This window comes from Hydra vulgaris, chromosome 01 (assembly GCF_038396675.1).
Source record: "Hydra vulgaris chromosome 01, alternate assembly HydraT2T_AEP".
Taxonomy (NCBI): Eukaryota; Metazoa; Cnidaria; class Hydrozoa; order Anthoathecata; family Hydridae; genus Hydra; species Hydra vulgaris.
Genome location: NC_088920.1, coordinates 34,909,774 through 34,933,166, shown reverse-complemented (window position 1 = coordinate 34,933,166; position 23,393 = coordinate 34,909,774). Strand labels below are relative to the sequence as shown.

The following is a 23,393-nucleotide window of genomic DNA, read 5'->3' as shown; positions in this document are numbered from 1 at the left end:
AATACATTTTTTCTTGTTTGTAACGATTTGTAGACGTCAATGAATGTGACTTGTCCGACAATAACAACTGCTCAGTTAATGCAACCTGTAACAATTTTGTTGGTGGATACAACTGCACGTGTAAAAGTGGTTTCAACACAACTAATGGCGGAGTTGAGTTGCTCTCAAATCAATGTCTAGGTAATGTAGCTTTTAAAAAAAACGGGATATGGTTATTTTTGTTGAAACTAATATTGTGTTTTTGTGATATGCTAACTTCTGTTTTAATAAGTCTAACAAAGAATGATGCGATGAAAACATTTTTTGTGTGTTCCATGCGGCCTAATAATCAGCATGAACTTTTTTTTCAATTGTCTCAAAACATTGCCAACAGTTGTCGTTGCATGAAAGTTGATCATTTGCAAATTGGAGGAATCGGTTAACAGCGAATTTCATCAGCATGATCTACTTAAAAGGCTGGAAACGTGTTGTAATCTTTGTGAGGCAAACTGTCAATCTTATGCCTTAAAAGCAAGTTTGAAATCAGCATAATATAGCAAGATTTAGTTGAAAACGATGGCCTGTGCCAACAAACCATACAAAAAGTATGACTTCATGAATAATATGAATTAAAGGAGATGGAACACATGTTTTGTTTGTTCTATGCTATTTGCAAATTGGAAAGCAAACAATTAAAAGAACGAAAAAACGTTTTTTTGTTTTAATCTTTTTTAAGATTGTTAAATTTGAATAAAAATTTGTGCAATCTAATATCTTTTTTGGTTGTAGACATTAACGAATGTGAATTGTGGAGCGAAAACAACTGCTCTGCTAATGCCATATGTAATAATTTGGTTGGTGGATACAACTGCACATGTAAAAGTGGGTTCAATACAAGTAACGGAGGAATAGAATCTCTTTCCGATCAGTGTCTGGGTAATATAAGCGATTATTTTTCTAAGTTCTTTTTGGTTGTCAGTTTTGTTTTTGAACGCTATTGCATTTTTATGATATGATAGCTTCTGTTTCAATATGTTACTTTGCAACTAATAAGTTTTTTTTTATGCTTATAGATATTAATGAATGTGTTTTGTCAAACGAAAACAACTGCTCAGTTAATGCAATATGTAACAATGTGGTTGGTGGGTACAACTGCACATGTAAAAGTGGTTTCAATACGAGTAACGGTGGAATCGAGTTGCTCACAGACCAATGCCTCGGTAATAAAATATGTACGCAGTAAACACATTTATTTGAGTTCAATGAAACCAACGAAAAAAATACTAAAAAAGTACAAAAGTTTTGTACAAACATTCATATAAATAAAACAGTTTGAATAGTAAAAGACAAAAAAGAAAAGATATCTTGTTGCAATAAATTCAGTGTGAACAATTAACAAATGCATCAAATAATTATCTTAGTTTTTCAACTGAGCAGAAATTTTGATGCTTTTATATATGAGCATCTTTTTTTTCATAACAGTATTGTCGATTAAAAATGACCTTTTTTTTCTTCATGTTTTAATGTTTTTCACTATGTCGTATAGTTTTTCATTACTTACAGAGCGTTTGTTACTGAGCGAGATATGAGCACATTGTCACAAGACCATATAATTTGAGTTTTTCGTTAATGCTGATATGCTTTGTTGAATGCTTTATAATTTGTTAGACGTCGAATGAATGTTTATTTAGGTTACTAGCTATTTTAGCATTAGGTATAAAAATGTATGACCAGTTAATTGTTTGTATAGTTTCATTTAAATATTGCATAAATAAAGAGCCCGTATTAAATGCAATATCTACACATCATTTTCACTCGATGAATTTTCATCATTCGAAAATATCATTGTTGAAAGTTGTGTTTTTCAAACTGGTTTGTTTTATTGAATTTTGTTGTTTGTTTTCTCTAGAAATGATGTTATTTCTTACTAAATACATTTTTTCTTGTTTGTAACGATTTGTAGACGTCAATGAATGTGACTTGTCCGACAATAACAACTGCTCAGTTAATGCAACCTGTAACAATTTTGTTGGTGGATACAACTGCACGTGTAAAAGTGGTTTCAACACAACTAATGGCGGAGTTGAGTTGCTCTCAAATCAATGTCTAGGTAATGTAGCTTTTAAAAAAAACGGGATATGGTTATTTTTGTTGAAACTAATATTGTGTTTTTGTGATATGCTAACTTCTGTTTTAATAAGTCTAACAAAGAATGATGCGATGAAAACATTTTTTGTGTGTTCCATGCGGCCTAATAATCAGCATGAACTTTTTTTTCAATTGTCTCAAAACATTGCCAACAATTGTCGTTGCATGAAAGTTGATCATTTGCAAATTGGAGGAATCGGTTAACAGCGAATTTCATCAGCATGATCTACTTAAAAGGCTGGAAACGTGTTGTAATCTTTGTGAGGCAAACTGTCAATCTTATGCCTTAAAAGCAAGTTTGAAATCAGCATAATATAGCAAGATTTAGTTGAAAACGATGGCCTGTGCCAACAAACCATACAAAAAGTATGACTTCATGAATAATATGAATTAAAGGAGATGGAACACATGTTTTGTTTGTTCTATGCTATTTGCAAATTGGAAAGCAAACAATTAAAAGAACGAAAAAACGTTTTTTTGTTTTAATCTTTTTTAAGATTGTTAAATTTGAATAAAAATTTGTGCAATCTAATATCTTTTTTGGTTGTAGACATTAACGAATGTGAATTGTGGAGCGAAAACAACTGCTCTGCTAATGCCATATGTAATAATTTGGTTGGTGGATACAACTGCACATGTAAAAGTGGGTTCAATACAAGTAACGGAGGAATAGAATCTCTTTCCGATCAGTGTCTGGGTAATATAAGCGATTATTTTTCTAAGTTCTTTTTGGTTGTCAGTTTTGTTTTTGAACGCTATTGCATTTTTATGATATGATAGCTTCTGTTTCAATATGTTACTTTGCAACTAATAAGTTTTTTTTTATGCTTATAGATATTAATGAATGTGTTTTGTCAAACGAAAACAACTGCTCAGTTAATGCAATATGTAACAATGTGGTTGGTGGGTACAACTGCACATGTAAAAGTGGTTTCAATACGAGTAACGGTGGAATCGAGTTGCTCACAGACCAATGCCTCGGTAATAAAATATGTACGCAGTAAACACATTTATTTGAGTTCAATGAAACCAACGAAAAAAATACTAAAAAAGTACAAAAGTTTTGTACAAACATTCATATAAATAAAACAGTTTGAATAGTAAAAGACAAAAAAGAAAAGATATCTTGTTGCAATAAATTCAGTGTGAACAATTAACAAATGCATCAAATAATTATCTTAGTTTTTCAACTGAGCAGAAATTTTGATGCTTTTATATATGAGCATCTTTTTTTTCATAACAGTATTGTCGATTAAAAATGACCTTTTTTTTCTTCATGTTTTAATGTTTTTCACTATGTCGTATAGTTTTTCATTACTTACAGAGCGTTTGTTACTGAGCGAGATATGAGCACATTGTCACAAGACCATATAATTTGAGTTTTTCGTTAATGCTGATATGCTTTGTTGAATGCTTTATAATTTGTTAGACGTCGAATGAATGTTTATTTAGGTTACTAGCTATTTTAGCATTAGGTATAAAAATGTATGACCAGTTAATTGTTTGTATAGTTTCATTTAAATATTGCATAAATAAAGAGCCCGTATTAAATGCAATATCTACACATCATTTTCACTCGATGAATTTTCATCATTCGAAAATATCATTGTTGAAAGTTGTGTTTTTCAAACTGGTTTGTTTTATTGAATTTTGTTGTTTGTTTTCTCTAGAAATGATGTTATTTCTTACTAAATACATTTTTTCTTGTTTGTAACGATTTGTAGACGTCAATGAATGTGACTTGTCCGACAATAACAACTGCTCAGTTAATGCAACCTGTAACAATTTTGTTGGTGGATACAACTGCACGTGTAAAAGTGGTTTCAACACAACTAATGGCGGAGTTGAGTTGCTCTCAAATCAATGTCTAGGTAATGTAGCTTTTAAAAAAAACGGGATATGGTTATTTTTGTTGAAACTAATATTGTGTTTTTGTGATATGCTAACTTCTGTTTTAATAAGTCTAACAAAGAATGATGCGATGAAAACATTTTTTGTGTGTTCCATGCGGCCTAATAATCAGCATGAACTTTTTTTTCAATTGTCTCAAAACATTGCCAACAGTTGTCGTTGCATGAAAGTTGATCATTTGCAAATTGGAGGAATCGGTTAACAGCGAATTTCATCAGCATGATCTACTTAAAAGGCTGGAAACGTGTTGTAATCTTTGTGAGGCAAACTGTCAATCTTATGCCTTAAAAGCAAGTTTGAAATCAGCATAATATAGCAAGATTTAGTTGAAAACGATGGCCTGTGCCAACAAACCATACAAAAAGTATGACTTCATGAATAATATGAATTAAAGGAGATGGAACACATGTTTTGTTTGTTCTATGCTATTTGCAAATTGGAAAGCAAACAATTAAAAGAACGAAAAAACGTTTTTTTGTTTTAATCTTTTTTAAGATTGTTAAATTTGAATAAAAATTTGTGCAATCTAATATCTTTTTTGGTTGTAGACATTAACGAATGTGAATTGTGGAGCGAAAACAACTGCTCTGCTAATGCCATATGTAATAATTTGGTTGGTGGATACAACTGCACATGTAAAAGTGGGTTCAATACAAGTAACGGAGGAATAGAATCTCTTTCCGATCAGTGTCTGGGTAATATAAGCGATTATTTTTCTAAGTTCTTTTTGGTTGTCAGTTTTGTTTTTGAACGCTATTGCATTTTTATGATATGATAGCTTCTGTTTCAATATGTTACTTTGCAACTAATAAGTTTTTTTTTATGCTTATAGATATTAATGAATGTGTTTTGTCAAACGAAAACAACTGCTCAGTTAATGCAATATGTAACAATGTGGTTGGTGGGTACAACTGCACATGTAAAAGTGGTTTCAATACGAGTAACGGTGGAATCGAGTTGCTCACAGACCAATGCCTCGGTAATAAAATATGTACGCAGTAAACACATTTATTTGAGTTCAATGAAACCAACGAAAAAAATACTAAAAAAGTACAAAAGTTTTGTACAAACATTCATATAAATAAAACAGTTTGAATAGTAAAAGACAAAAAAGAAAAGATATCTTGTTGCAATAAATTCAGTGTGAACAATTAACAAATGCATCAAATAATTATCTTAGTTTTTCAACTGAGCAGAAATTTTGATGCTTTTATATATGAGCATCTTTTTTTTCATAACAGTATTGTCGATTAAAAATGACCTTTTTTTTCTTCATGTTTTAATGTTTTTCACTATGTCGTATAGTTTTTCATTACTTACAGAGCGTTTGTTACTGAGCGAGATATGAGCACATTGTCACAAGACCATATAATTTGAGTTTTTCGTTAATGCTGATATGCTTTGTTGAATGCTTTATAATTTGTTAGACGTCGAATGAATGTTTATTTAGGTTACTAGCTATTTTAGCATTAGGTATAAAAATGTATGACCAGTTAATTGTTTGTATAGTTTCATTTAAATATTGCATAAATAAAGAGCCCGTATTAAATGCAATATCTACACATCATTTTCACTCGATGAATTTTCATCATTCGAAAATATCATTGTTGAAAGTTGTGTTTTTCAAACTGGTTTGTTTTATTGAATTTTGTTGTTTGTTTTCTCTAGAAATGATGTTATTTCTTACTAAATACATTTTTTCTTGTTTGTAACGATTTGTAGACGTCAATGAATGTGACTTGTCCGACAATAACAACTGCTCAGCTAATGCAACCTGTAACAATTTTGTTGGTGGATACAACTGCACGTGTAAAAGTGGTTTCAACACAACTAATGGCGGAGTTGAGTTGCTCTCAAATCAATGTCTAGGTAATGTAGCTTTTAAAAAAAACGGGATATGGTTATTTTTGTTGAAACTAATATTGTGTTTTTGTGATATGCTAACTTCTGTTTTAATAAGTCTAACAAAGAATGATGCGATGAAAACATTTTTTGTGTGTTCCATGCGGCCTAATAATCAGCATGAACTTTTTTTTCAATTGTCTCAAAACATTGCCAACAGTTGTCGTTGCATGAAAGTTGATCATTTGCAAATTGGAGGAATCGGTTAACAGCGAATTTCATCAGCATGATCTACTTAAAAGGCTGGAAACGTGTTGTAATCTTTGTGAGGCAAACTGTCAATCTTATGCCTTAAAAGCAAGTTTGAAATCAGCATAATATAGCAAGATTTAGTTGAAAACGATGGCCTGTGCCAACAAACCATACAAAAAGTATGACTTCATGAATAATATGAATTAAAGGAGATGGAACACATGTTTTGTTTGTTCTATGCTATTTGCAAATTGGAAAGCAAACAATTAAAAGAACGAAAAAACGTTTTTTTGTTTTAATCTTTTTTAAGATTGTTAAATTTGAATAAAAATTTGTGCAATCTAATATCTTTTTTGGTTGTAGACATTAACGAATGTGAATTGTGGAGCGAAAACAACTGCTCTGCTAATGCCATATGTAATAATTTGGTTGGTGGATACAACTGCACATGTAAAAGTGGGTTCAATACAAGTAACGGAGGAATAGAATCTCTTTCCGATCAGTGTCTGGGTAATATAAGCGATTATTTTTCTAAGTTCTTTTTGGTTGTCAGTTTTGTTTTTGAACGCTATTGCATTTTTATGATATGATAGCTTCTGTTTCAATATGTTACTTTGCAACTAATAAGTTTTTTTTTATGCTTATAGATATTAATGAATGTGTTTTGTCAAACGAAAACAACTGCTCAGTTAATGCAATATGTAACAATGTGGTTGGTGGGTACAACTGCACATGTAAAAGTGGTTTCAATACGAGTAACGGTGGAATAGAGTTGCTCACAGACCAATGCCTCGGTAATAAAATATGTACGCAGTAAACACATTTATTTGAGTTCAATGAAACCAACGAAAAAAATACTAAAAAAGTACAAAAGTTTTGTACAAACATTCATATAAATAAAACAGTTTGAATAGTAAAAGACAAAAAAGAAAAGATATCTTGTTGCAATAAATTCAGTGTGAACAATTAACAAATGCATCAAATAATTATCTTAGTTTTTCAACTGAGCAGAAATTTTGATGCTTTTATATATGAGCATCTTTTTTTTCATAACAGTATTGTCGATTAAAAATGACCTTTTTTTTCTTCATGTTTTAATGTTTTTCACTATGTCGTATAGTTTTTCATTACTTACAGAGCGTTTGTTACTGAGCGAGATATGAGCACATTGTCACAAGACCATATAATTTGAGTTTTTCGTTAATGCTGATATGCTTTGTTGAATGCTTTATAATTTGTTAGACGTCGAATGAATGTTTATTTAGGTTACTAGCTATTTTAGCATTAGGTATAAAAATGTATGACCAGTTAATTGTTTGTATAGTTTCATTTAAATATTGCATAAATAAAGAGCCCGTATTAAATGCAATATCTACACATCATTTTCACTCGATGAATTTTCATCATTCGAAAATATCATTGTTGAAAGTTGTGTTTTTCAAACTGGTTTGTTTTATTGAATTTTGTTGTTTGTTTTCTCTAGAAATGATGTTATTTCTTACTAAATACATTTTTTCTTGTTTGTAACGATTTGTAGACGTCAATGAATGTGACTTGTCCGACAATAACAACTGCTCAGCTAATGCAACCTGTAACAATTTTGTTGGTGGATACAACTGCACGTGTAAAAGTGGTTTCAACACAACTAATGGCGGAGTTGAGTTGCTCTCAAATCAATGTCTAGGTAATGTAGCTTTTAAAAAAAACGGGATATGGTTATTTTTGTTGAAACTAATATTGTGTTTTTGTGATATGCTAACTTCTGTTTTAATAAGTCTAACAAAGAATGATGCGATGAAAACATTTTTTGTGTGTTCCATGCGGCCTAATAATCAGCATGAACTTTTTTTTCAATTGTCTCAAAACATTGCCAACAGTTGTCGTTGCATAAAAGTTGATCATTTGCAAATTGGAGGAATCGGTTAACAGCGAATTTCATCAGCATGATCTACTTAAAAGGCTGGAAACGTGTTGTAATCTTTGTGAGGCAAACTGTCAATCTTATGCCTTAAAAGCAAGTTTGAAATCAGCATAATATAGCAAGATTTAGTTGAAAACGATGGCCTGTGCCAACAAACCATACAAAAAGTATGACTTCATGAATAATATGAATTAAAGGAGATGGAACACATGTTTTGTTTGTTCTATGCTATTTGCAAATTGGAAAGCAAACAATTAAAAGAACGAAAAAACGTTTTTTTGTTTTAATCTTTTTTAAGATTGTTAAATTTGAATAAAAATTTGTGCAATCTAATATCTTTTTTGGTTGTAGACATTAACGAATGTGAATTGTGGAGCGAAAACAACTGCTCTGCTAATGCCATATGTAATAATTTGGTTGGTGGATACAACTGCACATGTAAAAGTGGGTTCAATACAAGTAACGGAGGAATAGAATCTCTTTCCGATCAGTGTCTGGGTAATATAAGCGATTATTTTTCTAAGTTCTTTTTGGTTGTCAGTTTTGTTTTTGAACGCTATTGCATTTTTATGATATGATAGCTTCTGTTTCAATATGTTACTTTGCAACTAATAAGTTTTTTTTTATGCTTATAGATATTAATGAATGTGTTTTGTCAAACGAAAACAACTGCTCAGTTAATGCAATATGTAACAATGTGGTTGGTGGGTACAACTGCACATGTAAAAGTGGTTTCAATACGAGTAACGGTGGAATCGAGTTGCTCACAGACCAATGCCTCGGTAATAAAATATGTACGCAGTAAACACATTTATTTGAGTTCAATGAAACCAACGAAAAAAATACTAAAAAAGTACAAAAGTTTTGTACAAACATTCATATAAATAAAACAGTTTGAATAGTAAAAGACAAAAAAGAAAAGATATCTTGTTGCAATAAATTCAGTGTGAACAATTAACAAATGCATCAAATAATTATCTTAGTTTTTCAACTGAGCAGAAATTTTGATGCTTTTATATATGAGCATCTTTTTTTTCATAACAGTATTGTCGATTAAAAATGACCTTTTTTTTCTTCATGTTTTAATGTTTTTCACTATGTCGTATAGTTTTTCATTACTTACAGAGCGTTTGTTACTGAGCGAGATATGAGCACATTGTCACAAGACCATATAATTTGAGTTTTTCGTTAATGCTGATATGCTTTGTTGAATGCTTTATAATTTGTTAGACGTCGAATGAATGTTTATTTAGGTTACTAGCTATTTTAGCATTAGGTATAAAAATGTATGACCAGTTAATTGTTTGTATAGTTTCATTTAAATATTGCATAAATAAAGAGCCCGTATTAAATGCAATATCTACACATCATTTTCACTCGATGAATTTTCATCATTCGAAAATATCATTGTTGAAAGTTGTGTTTTTCAAACTGGTTTGTTTTATTGAATTTTGTTGTTTGTTTTCTCTAGAAATGATGTTATTTCTTACTAAATACATTTTTTCTTGTTTGTAACGATTTGTAGACGTCAATGAATGTGACTTGTCCGACAATAACAACTGCTCAGTTAATGCAACCTGTAACAATTTTGTTGGTGGATACAACTGCACGTGTAAAAGTGGTTTCAACACAACTAATGGCGGAGTTGAGTTGCTCTCAAATCAATGTCTAGGTAATGTAGCTTTTAAAAAAAACGGGATATGGTTATTTTTGTTGAAACTAATATTGTGTTTTTGTGATATGCTAACTTCTGTTTTAATAAGTCTAACAAAGAATGATGCGATGAAAACATTTTTTGTGTGTTCCATGCGGCCTAATAATCAGCATGAACTTTTTTTTCAATTGTCTCAAAACATTGCCAACAGTTGTCGTTGCATGAAAGTTGATCATTTGCAAATTGGAGGAATCGGTTAACAGCGAATTTCATCAGCATGATCTACTTAAAAGGCTGGAAACGTGTTGTAATCTTTGTGAGGCAAACTGTCAATCTTATGCCTTAAAAGCAAGTTTGAAATCAGCATAATATAGCAAGATTTAGTTGAAAACGATGGCCTGTGCCAACAAACCATACAAAAAGTATGACTTCATGAATAATATGAATTAAAGGAGATGGAACACATGTTTTGTTTGTTCTATGCTATTTGCAAATTGGAAAGCAAACAATTAAAAGAACGAAAAAACGTTTTTTTGTTTTAATCTTTTTTAAGATTGTTAAATTTGAATAAAAATTTGTGCAATCTAATATCTTTTTTGGTTGTAGACATTAACGAATGTGAATTGTGGAGCGAAAACAACTGCTCTGCTAATGCCATATGTAATAATTTGGTTGGTGGATACAACTGCACATGTAAAAGTGGGTTCAATACAAGTAACGGAGGAATAGAATCTCTTTCCGATCAGTGTCTGGGTAATATAAGCGATTATTTTTCTAAGTTCTTTTTGGTTGTCAGTTTTGTTTTTGAACGCTATTGCATTTTTATGATATGATAGCTTCTGTTTCAATATGTTACTTTGCAACTAATAAGTTTTTTTTTATGCTTATAGATATTAATGAATGTGTTTTGTCAAACGAAAACAACTGCTCAGTTAATGCAATATGTAACAATGTGGTTGGTGGGTACAACTGCACATGTAAAAGTGGTTTCAATACGAGTAACGGTGGAATCGAGTTGCTCACAGACCAATGCCTCGGTAATAAAATATGTACGCAGTAAACACATTTATTTGAGTTCAATGAAACCAACGAAAAAATACTAAAAAAGTACAAAAGTTTTGTACAAACATTCATATAAATAAAACAGTTTGAATAGTAAAAGACAAAAAAGAAAAGATATCTTGTTGCAATAAATTCAGTGTGAACAATTAACAAATGCATCAAATAATTATCTTAGTTTTTCAACTGAGCAGAAATTTTGATGCTTTTATATATGAGCATCTTTTTTTTCATAACAGTATTGTCGATTAAAAATGACCTTTTTTTTCTTCATGTTTTAATGTTTTTCACTATGTCGTATAGTTTTTCATTACTTACAGAGCGTTTGTTACTGAGCGAGATATGAGCACATTGTCACAAGACCATATAATTTGAGTTTTTCGTTAATGCTGATATGCTTTGTTGAATGCTTTATAATTTGTTAGAAGTCGAATGAATGTTTATTTAGGTTACTAGCTATTTTAGCATTAGGTATAAAAATGTATGACCAGTTAATTGTTTGTATAGTTTCATTTAAATATTGCATAAATAAAGAGCCCGTATTAAATGCAATATCTACACATCATTTTCACTCGATGAATTTTCATCATTCGAAAATATCATTGTTGAAAGTTGTGTTTTTCAAACTGGTTTGTTTTATTGAATTTTGTTGTTTGTTTTCTCTAGAAATGATGTTATTTCTTACTAAATACATTTTTTCTTGTTTGTAACGATTTGTAGACGTCAATGAATGTGACTTGTCCGACAATAACAACTGCTCAGTTAATGCAACCTGTAACAATTTTGTTGGTGGATACAACTGCACGTGTAAAAGTGGTTTCAACACAACTAATGGCGGAGTTGAGTTGCTCTCAAATCAATGTCTAGGTAATGTAGCTTTTAAAAAAAACGGGATATGGTTATTTTTGTTGAAACTAATATTGTGTTTTTGTGATATGCTAACTTCTGTTTTAATAAGTCTAACAAAGAATGATGCGATGAAAACATTTTTTGTGTGTTCCATGCGGCCTAATAATCAGCATGAACTTTTTTTTCAATTGTCTCAAAACATTGCCAACAATTGTCGTTGCATGAAAGTTGATCATTTGCAAATTGGAGGAATCGGTTAACAGCGAATTTCATCAGCATGATCTTCTTAAAAGGCTGGAAACGTGTTGTAATCTTTGTGAGGCAAACTGTCAATCTTATGCCTTAAAAGCAAGTTTGAAATCAGCATAATATAGCAAGATTTAGTTGAAAACGATGGCCTGTGCCAACAAACCATACAAAAAGTATGACTTCATGAATAATATGAATTAAAGGAGATGGAACACATGTTTTGTTTGTTCTATGCTATTTGCAAATTGGAAAGCAAACAATTAAAAGAACGAAAAAACGTTTTTTTGTTTTAATCTTTTTTAAGATTGTTAAATTTGAATAAAAATTTGTGCAATCTAATATCTTTTTTGGTTGTAGACATTAACGAATGTGAATTGTGGAGCGAAAACAACTGCTCTGCTAATGCCATATGTAATAATTTGGTTGGTGGATACAACTGCACATGTAAAAGTGGGTTCAATACAAGTAACGGAGGAATAGAATCTCTTTCCGATCAGTGTCTGGGTAATATAAGCGATTATTTTTCTAAGTTCTTTTTGGTTGTCAGTTTTGTTTTTGAACGCTATTGCATTTTTATGATATGATAGCTTCTGTTTCAATATGTTACTTTGCAACTAATAAGTTTTTTTTTATGCTTATAGATATTAATGAATGTGTTTTGTCAAACGAAAACAACTGCTCAGTTAATGCAATATGTAACAATGTGGTTGGTGGGTACAACTGCACATGTAAAAGTGGTTTCAATACGAGTAACGGTGGAATCGAGTTGCTCACAGACCAATGCCTCGGTAATAAAATATGTACGCAGTAAACACATTTATTTGAGTTCAATGAAACCAACGAAAAAAATACTAAAAAAGTACAAAAGTTTTGTACAAACATTCATATAAATAAAACAGTTTGAATAGTAAAAGACAAAAAAGAAAAGATATCTTGTTGCAATAAATTCAGTGTGAACAATTAACAAATGCATCAAATAATTATCTTAGTTTTTCAACTGAGCAGAAATTTTGATGCTTTTATATATGAGCATCTTTTTTTTCATAACAGTATTGTCGATTAAAAATGACCTTTTTTTTCTTCATGTTTTAATGTTTTTCACTATGTCGTATAGTTTTTCATTACTTACAGAGCGTTTGTTACTGAGCGAGATATGAGCACATTGTCACAAGACCATATAATTTGAGTTTTTCGTTAATGCTGATATGCTTTGTTGAATGCTTTATAATTTGTTAGACGTCGAATGAATGTTTATTTAGGTTACTAGCTATTTTAGCATTAGGTATAAAAATGTATGACCAGTTAATTGTTTGTATAGTTTCATTTAAATATTGCATAAATAAAGAGCCCGTATTAAATGCAATATCTACACATCATTTTCACTCGATGAATTTTCATCATTCGAAAATATCATTGTTGAAAGTTGTGTTTTTCAAACTGGTTTGTTTTATTGAATTTTGTTGTTTGTTTTCTCTAGAAATGATGTTATTTCTTACTAAATACATTTTTTCTTGTTTGTAACGATTTGTAGACGTCAATGAATGTGACTTGTCCGACAATAACAACTGCTCAGTTAATGCAACCTGTAACAATTTTGTTGGTGGATACAACTGCACGTGTAAAAGTGGTTTCAACACAACTAATGGCGGAGTTGAGTTGCTCTCAAATCAATGTCTAGGTAATGTAGCTTTTAAAAAAAACGGGATATGGTTATTTTTGTTGAAACTAATATTGTGTTTTTGTGATATGCTAACTTCTGTTTTAACAAGTCTAACAAAGAATGATGTGATGAAAATATTTTTTGTGTGTTCCATGCGGCCTAATAATCAGCATGAACTTTTTTTTCAATTGTCTCAAAACATTGCCAACAATTGTTTTAAACTGTGTTTATAAAATTTGTTTCTAATTTCTTTATTGATAATTGTTGTATTGATAAAAAATTAGCTTTGATGAAACTAAGAGAACCATTTTGTCATTTTTGCTGGATCAAGTTTGTAACAAACAATCAACAATAATCCTGCAGCATAACTTGCTCAGACTAGATACTTGTTGGAGAAAGAGTCTTCACTGCATTGAACAAAAGTTCAAGATTTCTAGTTTTCTTTCCAGTAGCTTTATAAACCAACATATCTTTTGAAATGGATTTGAATTCATCGCTTAAATTGCAGCACTGTTTTTGACCCAATGCTGAGTTGCTTCCTCGAGTTTATTTTTGAATGTGTTTTTACTTCATCATCACTGCAAATCTAACGTGGAGAAACGTCTTTCATTACTTTTCTGATAGAACCTTTAGTTTTGAGAAAATATTGAGCCATCTTAAGTTAAGTGTTTTATCTGCAGACACAAATAGGCGAATCTCTTTTCCATGCTCATTCTTGATTTCTACTTCAAGGACGCCATTTTTGACTGGGGATTTTCGAAACAACTTGACTATTTTTCGGACTTGTGATTAGAGATCGCAATATAATAGATATTTTGGACTGTGATTAGAGTTTGCAAGTGTAGTTTTATTTTTGGAATGAAAATATTTTCATCCATGGAATAACCAAGAAAATTGATTCTGATGTCAGATTTGAATTTGTCATTGCTGACATTATCTTCGTCGCTTGTTACTTGCAGTGTGTTATTATTGATTTTTTGGAAAGACTTCCTGTACAGAACTTCTTGAACTGTCAAATAGGTTTTAAAACTGTCTATAGGTGTAATATGTTTGATGCTCAATGCTGTAAGTTACAAAATCACTTCTTCAATTGGTTTCTTCGGGAAAAAATTTAAAATCCTAGGCTTTTTGAATTTTTTTACAGGTTTTGTTGTCAACTTTTCCCACATTAGTTAGAAAAAAATTATCATTTACTGAAATTTACCGGTATTTATATTATTTAAATTTATAATTTTACCGGTAAGTTGGTAAAACAATTTTACTGACTTAACGGTAAATTTTGGGTAAAAGGTCAACCCTACAACTTTTCAAGTCTTGTATCAACCATTTCCTTGTTCCTTAACTTTATTTTTTGTTTTAAAGCAACTCCCAAGATAATAGTAGTTGCTTGCAGCCCTGTTGAGGGTGAATTAGAATGAAAAAATTTTTTTATTTGTATTAAATATATTTATTATTATTTTTAATTAACTTAATTATCTTATAACCCTATTGAAAGATTAAATAATAGCAAGGTATACGAGGAAGCAACAATCTCAACTGTGTTGGTACAATAATTTCTAAACTAACTTATTGATGAATTCTCAAAATTAAGCTTTATAAATATTAACAATTTTTTTTTACTTTATTTAGATTTTAATGAATGTTCTCAAAGTGTATGTGGAGATTTGAATTGTGTGAACAAAATTGGTTCTTATGAATGTCAGTGCTTGTTTGGAACAATATTCAATTCATCATCAATGATGTGTGAAGGTCGCTTAAATTTTTGAATATTCAAAATTACAGAATATTACAATATTAAACACACACACATGTATAAATGCAAAATATTATTTATTAATGATTTATAAATTTTTATACTTTATTATAACAAATATTCATAAATATTCATATATTATAAAGCAAGCATAAGTTAAAACTTAAATTTAAATAAAATGGAGAGTGTCTGTTTTTAAGGTAGATGTTTCAAAAACAAAAAATTTTTAAGAAAACATTGTGTTCACCTATCACACAATTATATTACTTTAGCTTAATTTTTTTTTTCCATTAGTTCACTTAGTTTATTTACTTATTTACTTATATATAGTTAATTTGTAGTTTGCTTTTTATTTTTTTATTATTTTTAAAAAGATGTATAATAAGTTATAAATCTAAAATAAATTTAAGTTTCATCCAAGAATATTTTCTTGGATGAAACTTAAATTTATTTTCTTGACATAAACTGTTTGTTATTTTATTTGTTATTTGTCATATTAGTTATTTTTATTTAGTTGTAAATGAATGCCAAGGAATAATAAACAAGTATAAATGCAATCCAACTGATGGCTTGTGTGTTAATGTTCACTTTCCTTTACAACCTAAATGTGTTTGTCCAAAAGGCTATGCAATATCATTAGAAACACATATATGTGAAGGTTTGCATATAATTTTTTTGTATTTGGGTTTAATTTTTAAAACTCTAATTATTTAAAACTTTAGTGTTGAGTGTAACCGAGGTTCCATGAGTAAGACATAACTCAAATTGGTTCAAATGTAAGCATTTTGTAATAAAATAAATTTGATGCTTTCCAGCTCTTGGTGTAATAATCATATTATTATTCTAATTGTATGCAGGGCCGTCGCAAAGTAGCGGGGGGGGGGCGTAGGGGTTATTATTCTCATTATATGTACTATTTGACTTAACTACCGATTTATTACTTTACAGACTTTATTTTTTTTTTTAATTACATATTAAAAGTTAATATTTATTAGCAAAGTTTTTAAACTCTTTTTTTAATATTTGTTTATTATATTTTGGCCAAATTTTAAACTGAACAAAATTTATATTGGAAATGAATTTATACTAGTATTTGTAAATATATATTTATATATTTTAGATATATGTATAGTGATTAGTTTAACTGTTTATTATTTTAAAAGTTTATGATGAAGTTTTTAATATTTTGAATGTTATTTATTTTCAAAATATTTATTAAAAAGTTATTATTTTATCAAATTGTTAAATTAAATAGTATAAAGCATTATATATTTATGAGTTGGAGTCTAATCGCTGCCAGCAGTTTACACATGGGCTGGTTTACACATCTTATCTTATCTTTTACTTCAAAGTGGTTATTTACTAATAACACAACAGTACACCTCGGTCTTGACAAGATGCCATCACTATTTGATTGCTTAGAACAAGTGATATTTTTGTATGGATGAATGGCAGCACTCTATGGCATGTATTGTTGAATGGCAACCGTCCTATGCTTAACGTTTTCTCATATTATCATTTGCTACTGATCGCTCATGGAAACCATATATACCATTCATTAGCACCTGCTTAGGTTGCCTTTCATTATTGTATTTGCTATTTCTTTTCTCTCAATTTCATTCTCTACCTCTATAAATATCTTTTTCTACACACATTAATACTTTGAATCTTTGTTCTGTTTCCATATTTTCCGACTCAATTTACAGTTTTCCAAGTCCTGTTTCCAAGCAACCGTTTGATTGCTCTTAAACAATATTCTTTGTTTTCTGGTAACACGCAACCTAAATAGTTCTGGCAGCCTTCTTAGGAGTAGTAGAGTAACTTATTAGTTTAAAAAAAATACCATTATAAAGTTGATTAGATTAAAGAAATATTACAATGTGAGTAAAAGTTTTTTTTCAATCTATTGATTTTAAATATTGTCAGTATATCATTTTAATTTTATGGTGATATTTAGTATTTTCGTTTTGTAACATAGAACTTTATTTGTAATGAAATATGTTTAAAACGAATATATAGGTAACTAAATGAAATAATATAAACAAAATAATATAAACATACATAACTTGTGTTGAGTTATGTATGTTTATGCAGGTTCAATTTAAATGTCTTTTAAAAATCTTAGAAGTGAAGCAACTACTAAACTTAGTCAATTATTCAATGTTTTTTTTAGAGTTAAAGCAGATCACAAGGGTCTTATAAAATTGCTGATTTTTTTGCATGGAGTCAGCAATTTGTTAATAGCTTTGACTCTTTTCTAAAACTTTTTAAAACAGTTTTAGATAACGGATATTTTAGATATTGCCCTATGACTCGTGTTTTAGGGTAAACAACAATTATTTAATATTATCATTTATCATCGGACACTTCTTGAAAATTTGATGAGTGAAAATGAGCCCACTATTATTTCTAAAGATATTTTAGCTTACAAGCGCATAAATATGATATTTTTTATATAGATATAAAAATTTAAGTTAAAAATTTGTTTTTAATTTTAATTGAAAGAAAATAAGAATTAAGAGCATAAATTAATTTTATTTATACTTTAATTAGTTCAAATTATAATCTTGTTTAAAACAAGAGTGCATAATATAAAATCCCCATATAGATTGCATCAAAAACCATTGAAAAATAGCGGTGAATTCCAAAAATTGAGTTTATTATCAAATACGAGTTAATGAATCCCATATTAAACTATACACTCTCTGACAAAGAAAAAGGCAAGATTGAAGTCGAGATTGAAGTCTGCAAATAATAGCCTTTATTAAACAGGACAATTCCTTGCGAAATGAAGTGCTCACCTTATTTGATCAATAATTTTGTGAATAATTTAACAAGTTATTGCAAGTATCATCCAAGTGGTAAAAGACCGATACCTAAAGCTTGCTGACAACAACAATTCTGCATTTTTCAATTCAAAATCAGTGCCATTTCGGCACTGATTTGCGATTGAAATGCTTAAGATGGACAGTTAATTGTGCAATTAATAAGTTAGGCGTTCTCAGATATGAAAAATAACGCACATCTCCAACTAAAACGCACAAACGTCTTTAATGGGCCAAGAACCACATAATTCGGTAAAATAAATGACAATTTATTTTTCCAAATCATGTGGTTTTTGACCATTGATTTTTTTTCAAGACAAAAAATCGATCTTGATGGTCTAGATGGCTTCAATTAGAACATGATATTTGAAAAAAGAAAACATTAAAAAAAAAAAGATCATGGAAGGCAGAGAAGTAATGATTTTGAATGCGTTCAGTTTTTTTGAAAAAAAATGCAATTGGCTTTATCACTACTAAATTAAATGCTGAAGGTTATAGAAATCTGTAGGAAGATCATTTGATGAATTTTCATAAAAGTTTGATAACTCAAATTTTTTTTTTCCAGCAAGATGATGCTCCAATTTACAGAGCAAAGTCAAATATCCTATGGTTCAACAGTAAGAAAAGTCAATTATTGGAATGGCTAACCTTTCACTTGATGTAAATTCTATTGAAAACGTATGTGTTTACGCAGAAAGGAAACAGTGTTCATATTTCAATGAATTAAAAAAAGGTAGTTTTAAATGTTTGAAAGAATTTATCTCTTTCTAATCTCAGAAAACAATCGGAAAGTATGCCATATTGTTTATTTGAGGTCATTCAGAATTACGACAATAAAGCAAAGTATTATGAATAAATAAAAATTGAGATAAAACACATTTTATTGAACAAAATTAAAATGTGGTTATAATTTTCTACCGTAAAATCTATTGCCAGTGCATCTGCAATAAACCATCGAACATTGCTATTACCAGTGCGCCAATCATATTTTGATAACTAACACTGATATTTTTAACACGTGATTTCTTTTTTTACATAAATATTGAGTTGCTTTTTTTATCGTTTTATACTTTTGTCAAATGTTTATTTATCTATTTTATTGGTGGAAGCGTGCATACATCGACATACTGGTAGAACATAGAAGGAGTGTACATAATTCGACTGACTTAAAGGTAAAACATGCATACAGGAGTGTACATACAACGATTGACTAAATAGGTAGAACATGCAGGAAGTGTACATACATCGACTGAGGGTTTTGGATTGTACAAGCAATCTATCAATTTAAAGAAAAATCTTTTTTAAGTTTTTTTAAATTTATTTATTTTCAGTTTAAATACGCTCAATAAATTTAAATACCTTTTTGAAATTTACTTAATTTCAGTTTTAATATGCGCGTGTCGCATTCCAAAAATAATGTGATATGATTGGTGCATCGGTAATAGAATTTTTTCTGGGTTCGTTACCAGCGTATATGCACTATGCACTGGTATTAGCACTTTACATTTTGCACTATCATTTTATTTAAAATATTCAAATCGATTGACAAAATGAAAAGGCTTTATTACGAATGAAAAACTTATTACGTAAGATACCAAGCATTTGAATAATTTAGAATCGATCATTTACTTATGTGCAAGATCTTGAATTTTTGGTGAAATATGCATCGCATTGAAGTTCTTTGATAATTTTCTTTTTATTACTGTCACAAAAAAATTTAAACGTTTTAACAATAAACTAATTAGCTTGAATCTTTAAAAAAAATGATTTCTTGAATTAATCATTTTAAAATCTTCTTTACCTGATTCGTCTCTTTCAAATAAGTTTCTTCCCTACCAGCTTCCAAATATGCTTAGAACTTTGGCTCCCTGTATATTACTAAACCCCAGTTGTTATCAAATTTATTTATTTTCAAAATAGGAATGTTTTTAAATAAAAAAAGCGATTTAGCAAAGATTTTTAATTGTTAAACACCAAGTGCTTTGCCTTTAGCTGACCTTGCCTTTAATCTACCTCCACCACAAATTTTCTTTTCAATACTTTTAAGCATTGACGTTCGGCACTTGGTGTATCTTAATATGAACAGAAATTTAATTCTAATTTTTTATATAAATTTCTAATTTTTAAGTTAGAAATGTTAAATCAACAGTGTCAAGATTTAAAAAAGTGAATAGAAATTTTAAAAAGAAATATCTATACACTTTTGTATATCTCCTAGTAACAAGAAATAGTGGTGCAATAGTGGTGCAATATTGCACCAATGTTGCTTGCTACTAGAGTAGATATTTCTTTAGGATTTTTTTTTTTCACTTTTTTTATCGCTCTTGTCATTGATAAGTTGAAACTTGATACGTTTTGTTGTTATTTGCTTTAGATGTCAATGAGTGCTTAACGTGGTGTTTAGGTCCAAATGCAAAATGTGAAAACTATGCTGGTGGTTATAAATGCACGTGTGCCGGTGGTTATTCATTTAATTACGGAATACATCAGTGTACTCGTGAGTATTAATGATTTAAAGAAAAGTAAAAAATATTTCTGAAACTTTCATATATTATAAATATATATAATTATATATATTTAATTATATATATATTATATAATTATTGTATATATATATTATAATTATATATATATATATAATATATATATATATATATATATATATATATATATATATATATATATATATATATATATATATATATATATATATAATTTAAAGATATTTTTTTATTTTTTCCTTCGAAAATTCTAATTCCTATTTCAAGTCATATTAATTAATAATTTGTTGTTTATATATTTATTACTTATTTAATTATTATTGAATAATTTAGGAACTAAAAATGAAACCTCTGACGAATTTTATAAAGTTATGGCGTTATTAAAAAAAAGAGGCTGTCGTTCTCTTCGACAGAAATGTGGTTAAAGTAAAGTTGCCACTTTATTCATCAGAAATGTGGTTATTAAAAAAGTTTTGAAAAAGCATCATAAAGAATTTTTTTCTAAGTTCGAAATGAGGCTTGAAAATAAGACCTCAATAAGATCCAATCTGAATATAAAGTCATAATTCAGATATTTATAACCCTAAAAAGTTAGTTAAAAGATATGACTTGTTGTTAAAGTTGGGACATCTGTTTTTTTTTCAGAATCGGCTTTAAAAAAACCCGCTAAATTATGCAAATTATGAGTTTATAGTTTAAAATTTTTGTTAAAAAAATTTTTTAATTTTAATTTTTTTTTTGAATGCTTATTGTTTATAAATTTTTAATATACAAAAAAATAATATATTTTTTAAATTACTTTTGTTTACCTTTTTTTTATTTATTTTTTTTCATGTTTATTTTTGTTTACCTTTATTTTTCTATTTTAAAAGCTTTGATATTGATACTTTTTATTGTTATATAAACGATTTAAAATTTCTAACATTGTTAGTAGATAAAACCGATATATTTATTATTATTATTTTATCCTATTTTTTTAAGTTAGCTTTTTTGTTTAGTTGGCAAGAATAAGTAAATAAATAAAAATCACTGGTTAGGCGCTTTATAACATTTTATTATATTATTTTAATATTTATAAGTTTTAATAATAAAAAATGATTTAATATTTAATATTAAAAAATCATTGGTTAAGCAATTTATAACATTTTAACTATTTTTGATCATAATCGTAAAAAAACATTTACCGAAATCTTACTACAACATTTTTACAGTGTTTAACTGTAGTATGGAGTACGCATTATAAATTTTAAAGGGTGCTTTGCGCATGCAAATACTGTTTTGTATTCAAAAAAAAGCTCTTTTTTTTATATACCAGCTATTGTACTTTGTATAAATGTAAAATCAACTCATCCCCGGCTCTTCTCGATGTTTGAACTTGGAAAGCGGTAGAAATAAATATACTTAATGGAATGATAACTTAATTCGATGGCAGTTATTTCAAACTAGTTTTAGAATTTTTTATTTATTTCGCTGACCATATTTACGGAACAATATAGTTTTAATTACTTTTAAAGATCTTTTCCAAGAATGTAACTTCAATTCTTTTAAATAAAATCTTAATTATCTCTTTTTTTTCACTGAAAATATATTTATATAGTTTCAGTGAAAAAAAACCAAGAGATCCGAGGTACGATGCCAGGTGTGGCCATAGTTGCAAAATAGGCAAGGAAGCATGAACTTCTTAGTTAAATGCTCTTCTGCAGTGCTCTGTTATAAAAGTGTAAGAACCTCAGAAAGCATCTTAACAACCAAAACAACAACAACAAAAGAAACATAATTATAAATTGAATGTAAATTTCTACATTTCATTTCTGGGCGAAATATATTTTACAGGTCTGAAAATAGTTATTTTTACTGGGTATACCGCCATACTTTCCTGGGCATATTGCCATTTTTACTGAATATATCGCCAAAAACTACAACCTTATTTTCCATATAAACTCAACTTGTTCACTTTTTATGTGCCAAACTAAGGATTAAGATTTGAATTAAATTAACTAATCAAATTTCTACCTGAAAAAAAGCAATAACTGGTGTTACACAAAATAACTCTATTATGGTACTTGACAATATACTTAACTCAACTACTAGTTTGCTAAAAAAGATTTTAAATACCTACATAGTTCCTGAATATCATTCCCTTGAAAAGATGCGAGTTGTTCATGTACTTATGACATTTTGAATAATATTGAAATAACAGTTCAAATTTCTGGCTCGACTATCTGGTATCTAATATTAAATGAACATCTGTATTAATAAAACCAAGATTTGAAATTAGTTTTGGAATTAAATTGTACAAATATGTAAAGGTTTAAAATAAATTAAAATCTAAATTAAATTAGACTCATTTTTTTTTTTTTTTTTTTGCGCAAACATGTAATAACATTTATTTGCATATTATGTAACAAAAAATGCTTTATTCTTTTTTTAAATCATAGTAAATTATTTCTGTTCACGTGAACCTTTTTCTGAAATTGTGTTTATGGTTTTATTTGTCTGAAATTGTGTCATGTAGAAGTGTAATTTATTATCAGAGTCATCAATAATACATTTCTAAGATTCGGTTGAATACGCATGTTAACATATTTGTCGAAACCATCTTTACCGATCGTAATGCTAGCTCTTCTGCAAGTTTATCTATTAAATGGCATTCAAACATATTTATAAATCTCAAATAGTTACTATAGATATATGTAAAGCAATTAAAAAAACCTAAAAACAAAAATAAAATTACTTTTAAATTTATTAAAAGTAACACTATATTTAATTCCCCCCCCCCCCCTCCCAGCA

General features: G+C 28.9%; 1 protein-coding gene across 1 annotated transcript in view; it reads left to right on the top strand.

The window, feature by feature from the left end:
* LOC105845966 (fibrillin-2) overlaps positions 1-21,399 on the top strand; it is a 72,355-nt gene extending 50,956 nt beyond the window's left edge. Inside the window, exons 62-88 of the mRNA XM_065786674.1 lie at positions 34-180; positions 615-633; positions 716-915; positions 1,053-1,199; positions 1,943-2,089; positions 2,678-2,824; positions 2,962-3,108; positions 3,852-3,998; positions 4,587-4,733; positions 4,871-5,017; positions 5,761-5,907; positions 6,496-6,642; positions 6,780-6,926; positions 7,670-7,816; positions 8,405-8,551; positions 8,689-8,835; positions 9,579-9,725; positions 10,314-10,460; positions 10,598-10,744; positions 11,487-11,633; positions 12,222-12,368; positions 12,506-12,652; positions 13,396-13,542; positions 15,154-15,273; positions 15,792-15,935; positions 20,477-20,599; positions 20,937-21,399. Coding sequence (XP_065642746.1) covers positions 34-180; positions 615-633; positions 716-915; positions 1,053-1,199; positions 1,943-2,089; positions 2,678-2,824; positions 2,962-3,108; positions 3,852-3,998; positions 4,587-4,733; positions 4,871-5,017; positions 5,761-5,907; positions 6,496-6,642; positions 6,780-6,926; positions 7,670-7,816; positions 8,405-8,551; positions 8,689-8,835; positions 9,579-9,725; positions 10,314-10,460; positions 10,598-10,744; positions 11,487-11,633; positions 12,222-12,368; positions 12,506-12,652; positions 13,396-13,542; positions 15,154-15,273; positions 15,792-15,935; positions 20,477-20,599; positions 20,937-21,028 — 3,785 coding nt within the window. The 3' untranslated portion in view covers positions 21,029-21,399. The remainder of the gene's footprint in view (positions 1-33; positions 181-614; positions 634-715; positions 916-1,052; positions 1,200-1,942; positions 2,090-2,677; positions 2,825-2,961; positions 3,109-3,851; positions 3,999-4,586; positions 4,734-4,870; positions 5,018-5,760; positions 5,908-6,495; positions 6,643-6,779; positions 6,927-7,669; positions 7,817-8,404; positions 8,552-8,688; positions 8,836-9,578; positions 9,726-10,313; positions 10,461-10,597; positions 10,745-11,486; positions 11,634-12,221; positions 12,369-12,505; positions 12,653-13,395; positions 13,543-15,153; positions 15,274-15,791; positions 15,936-20,476; positions 20,600-20,936) is intronic.
* Positions 21,400-23,393: the final 1,994 nt, after the last annotated feature.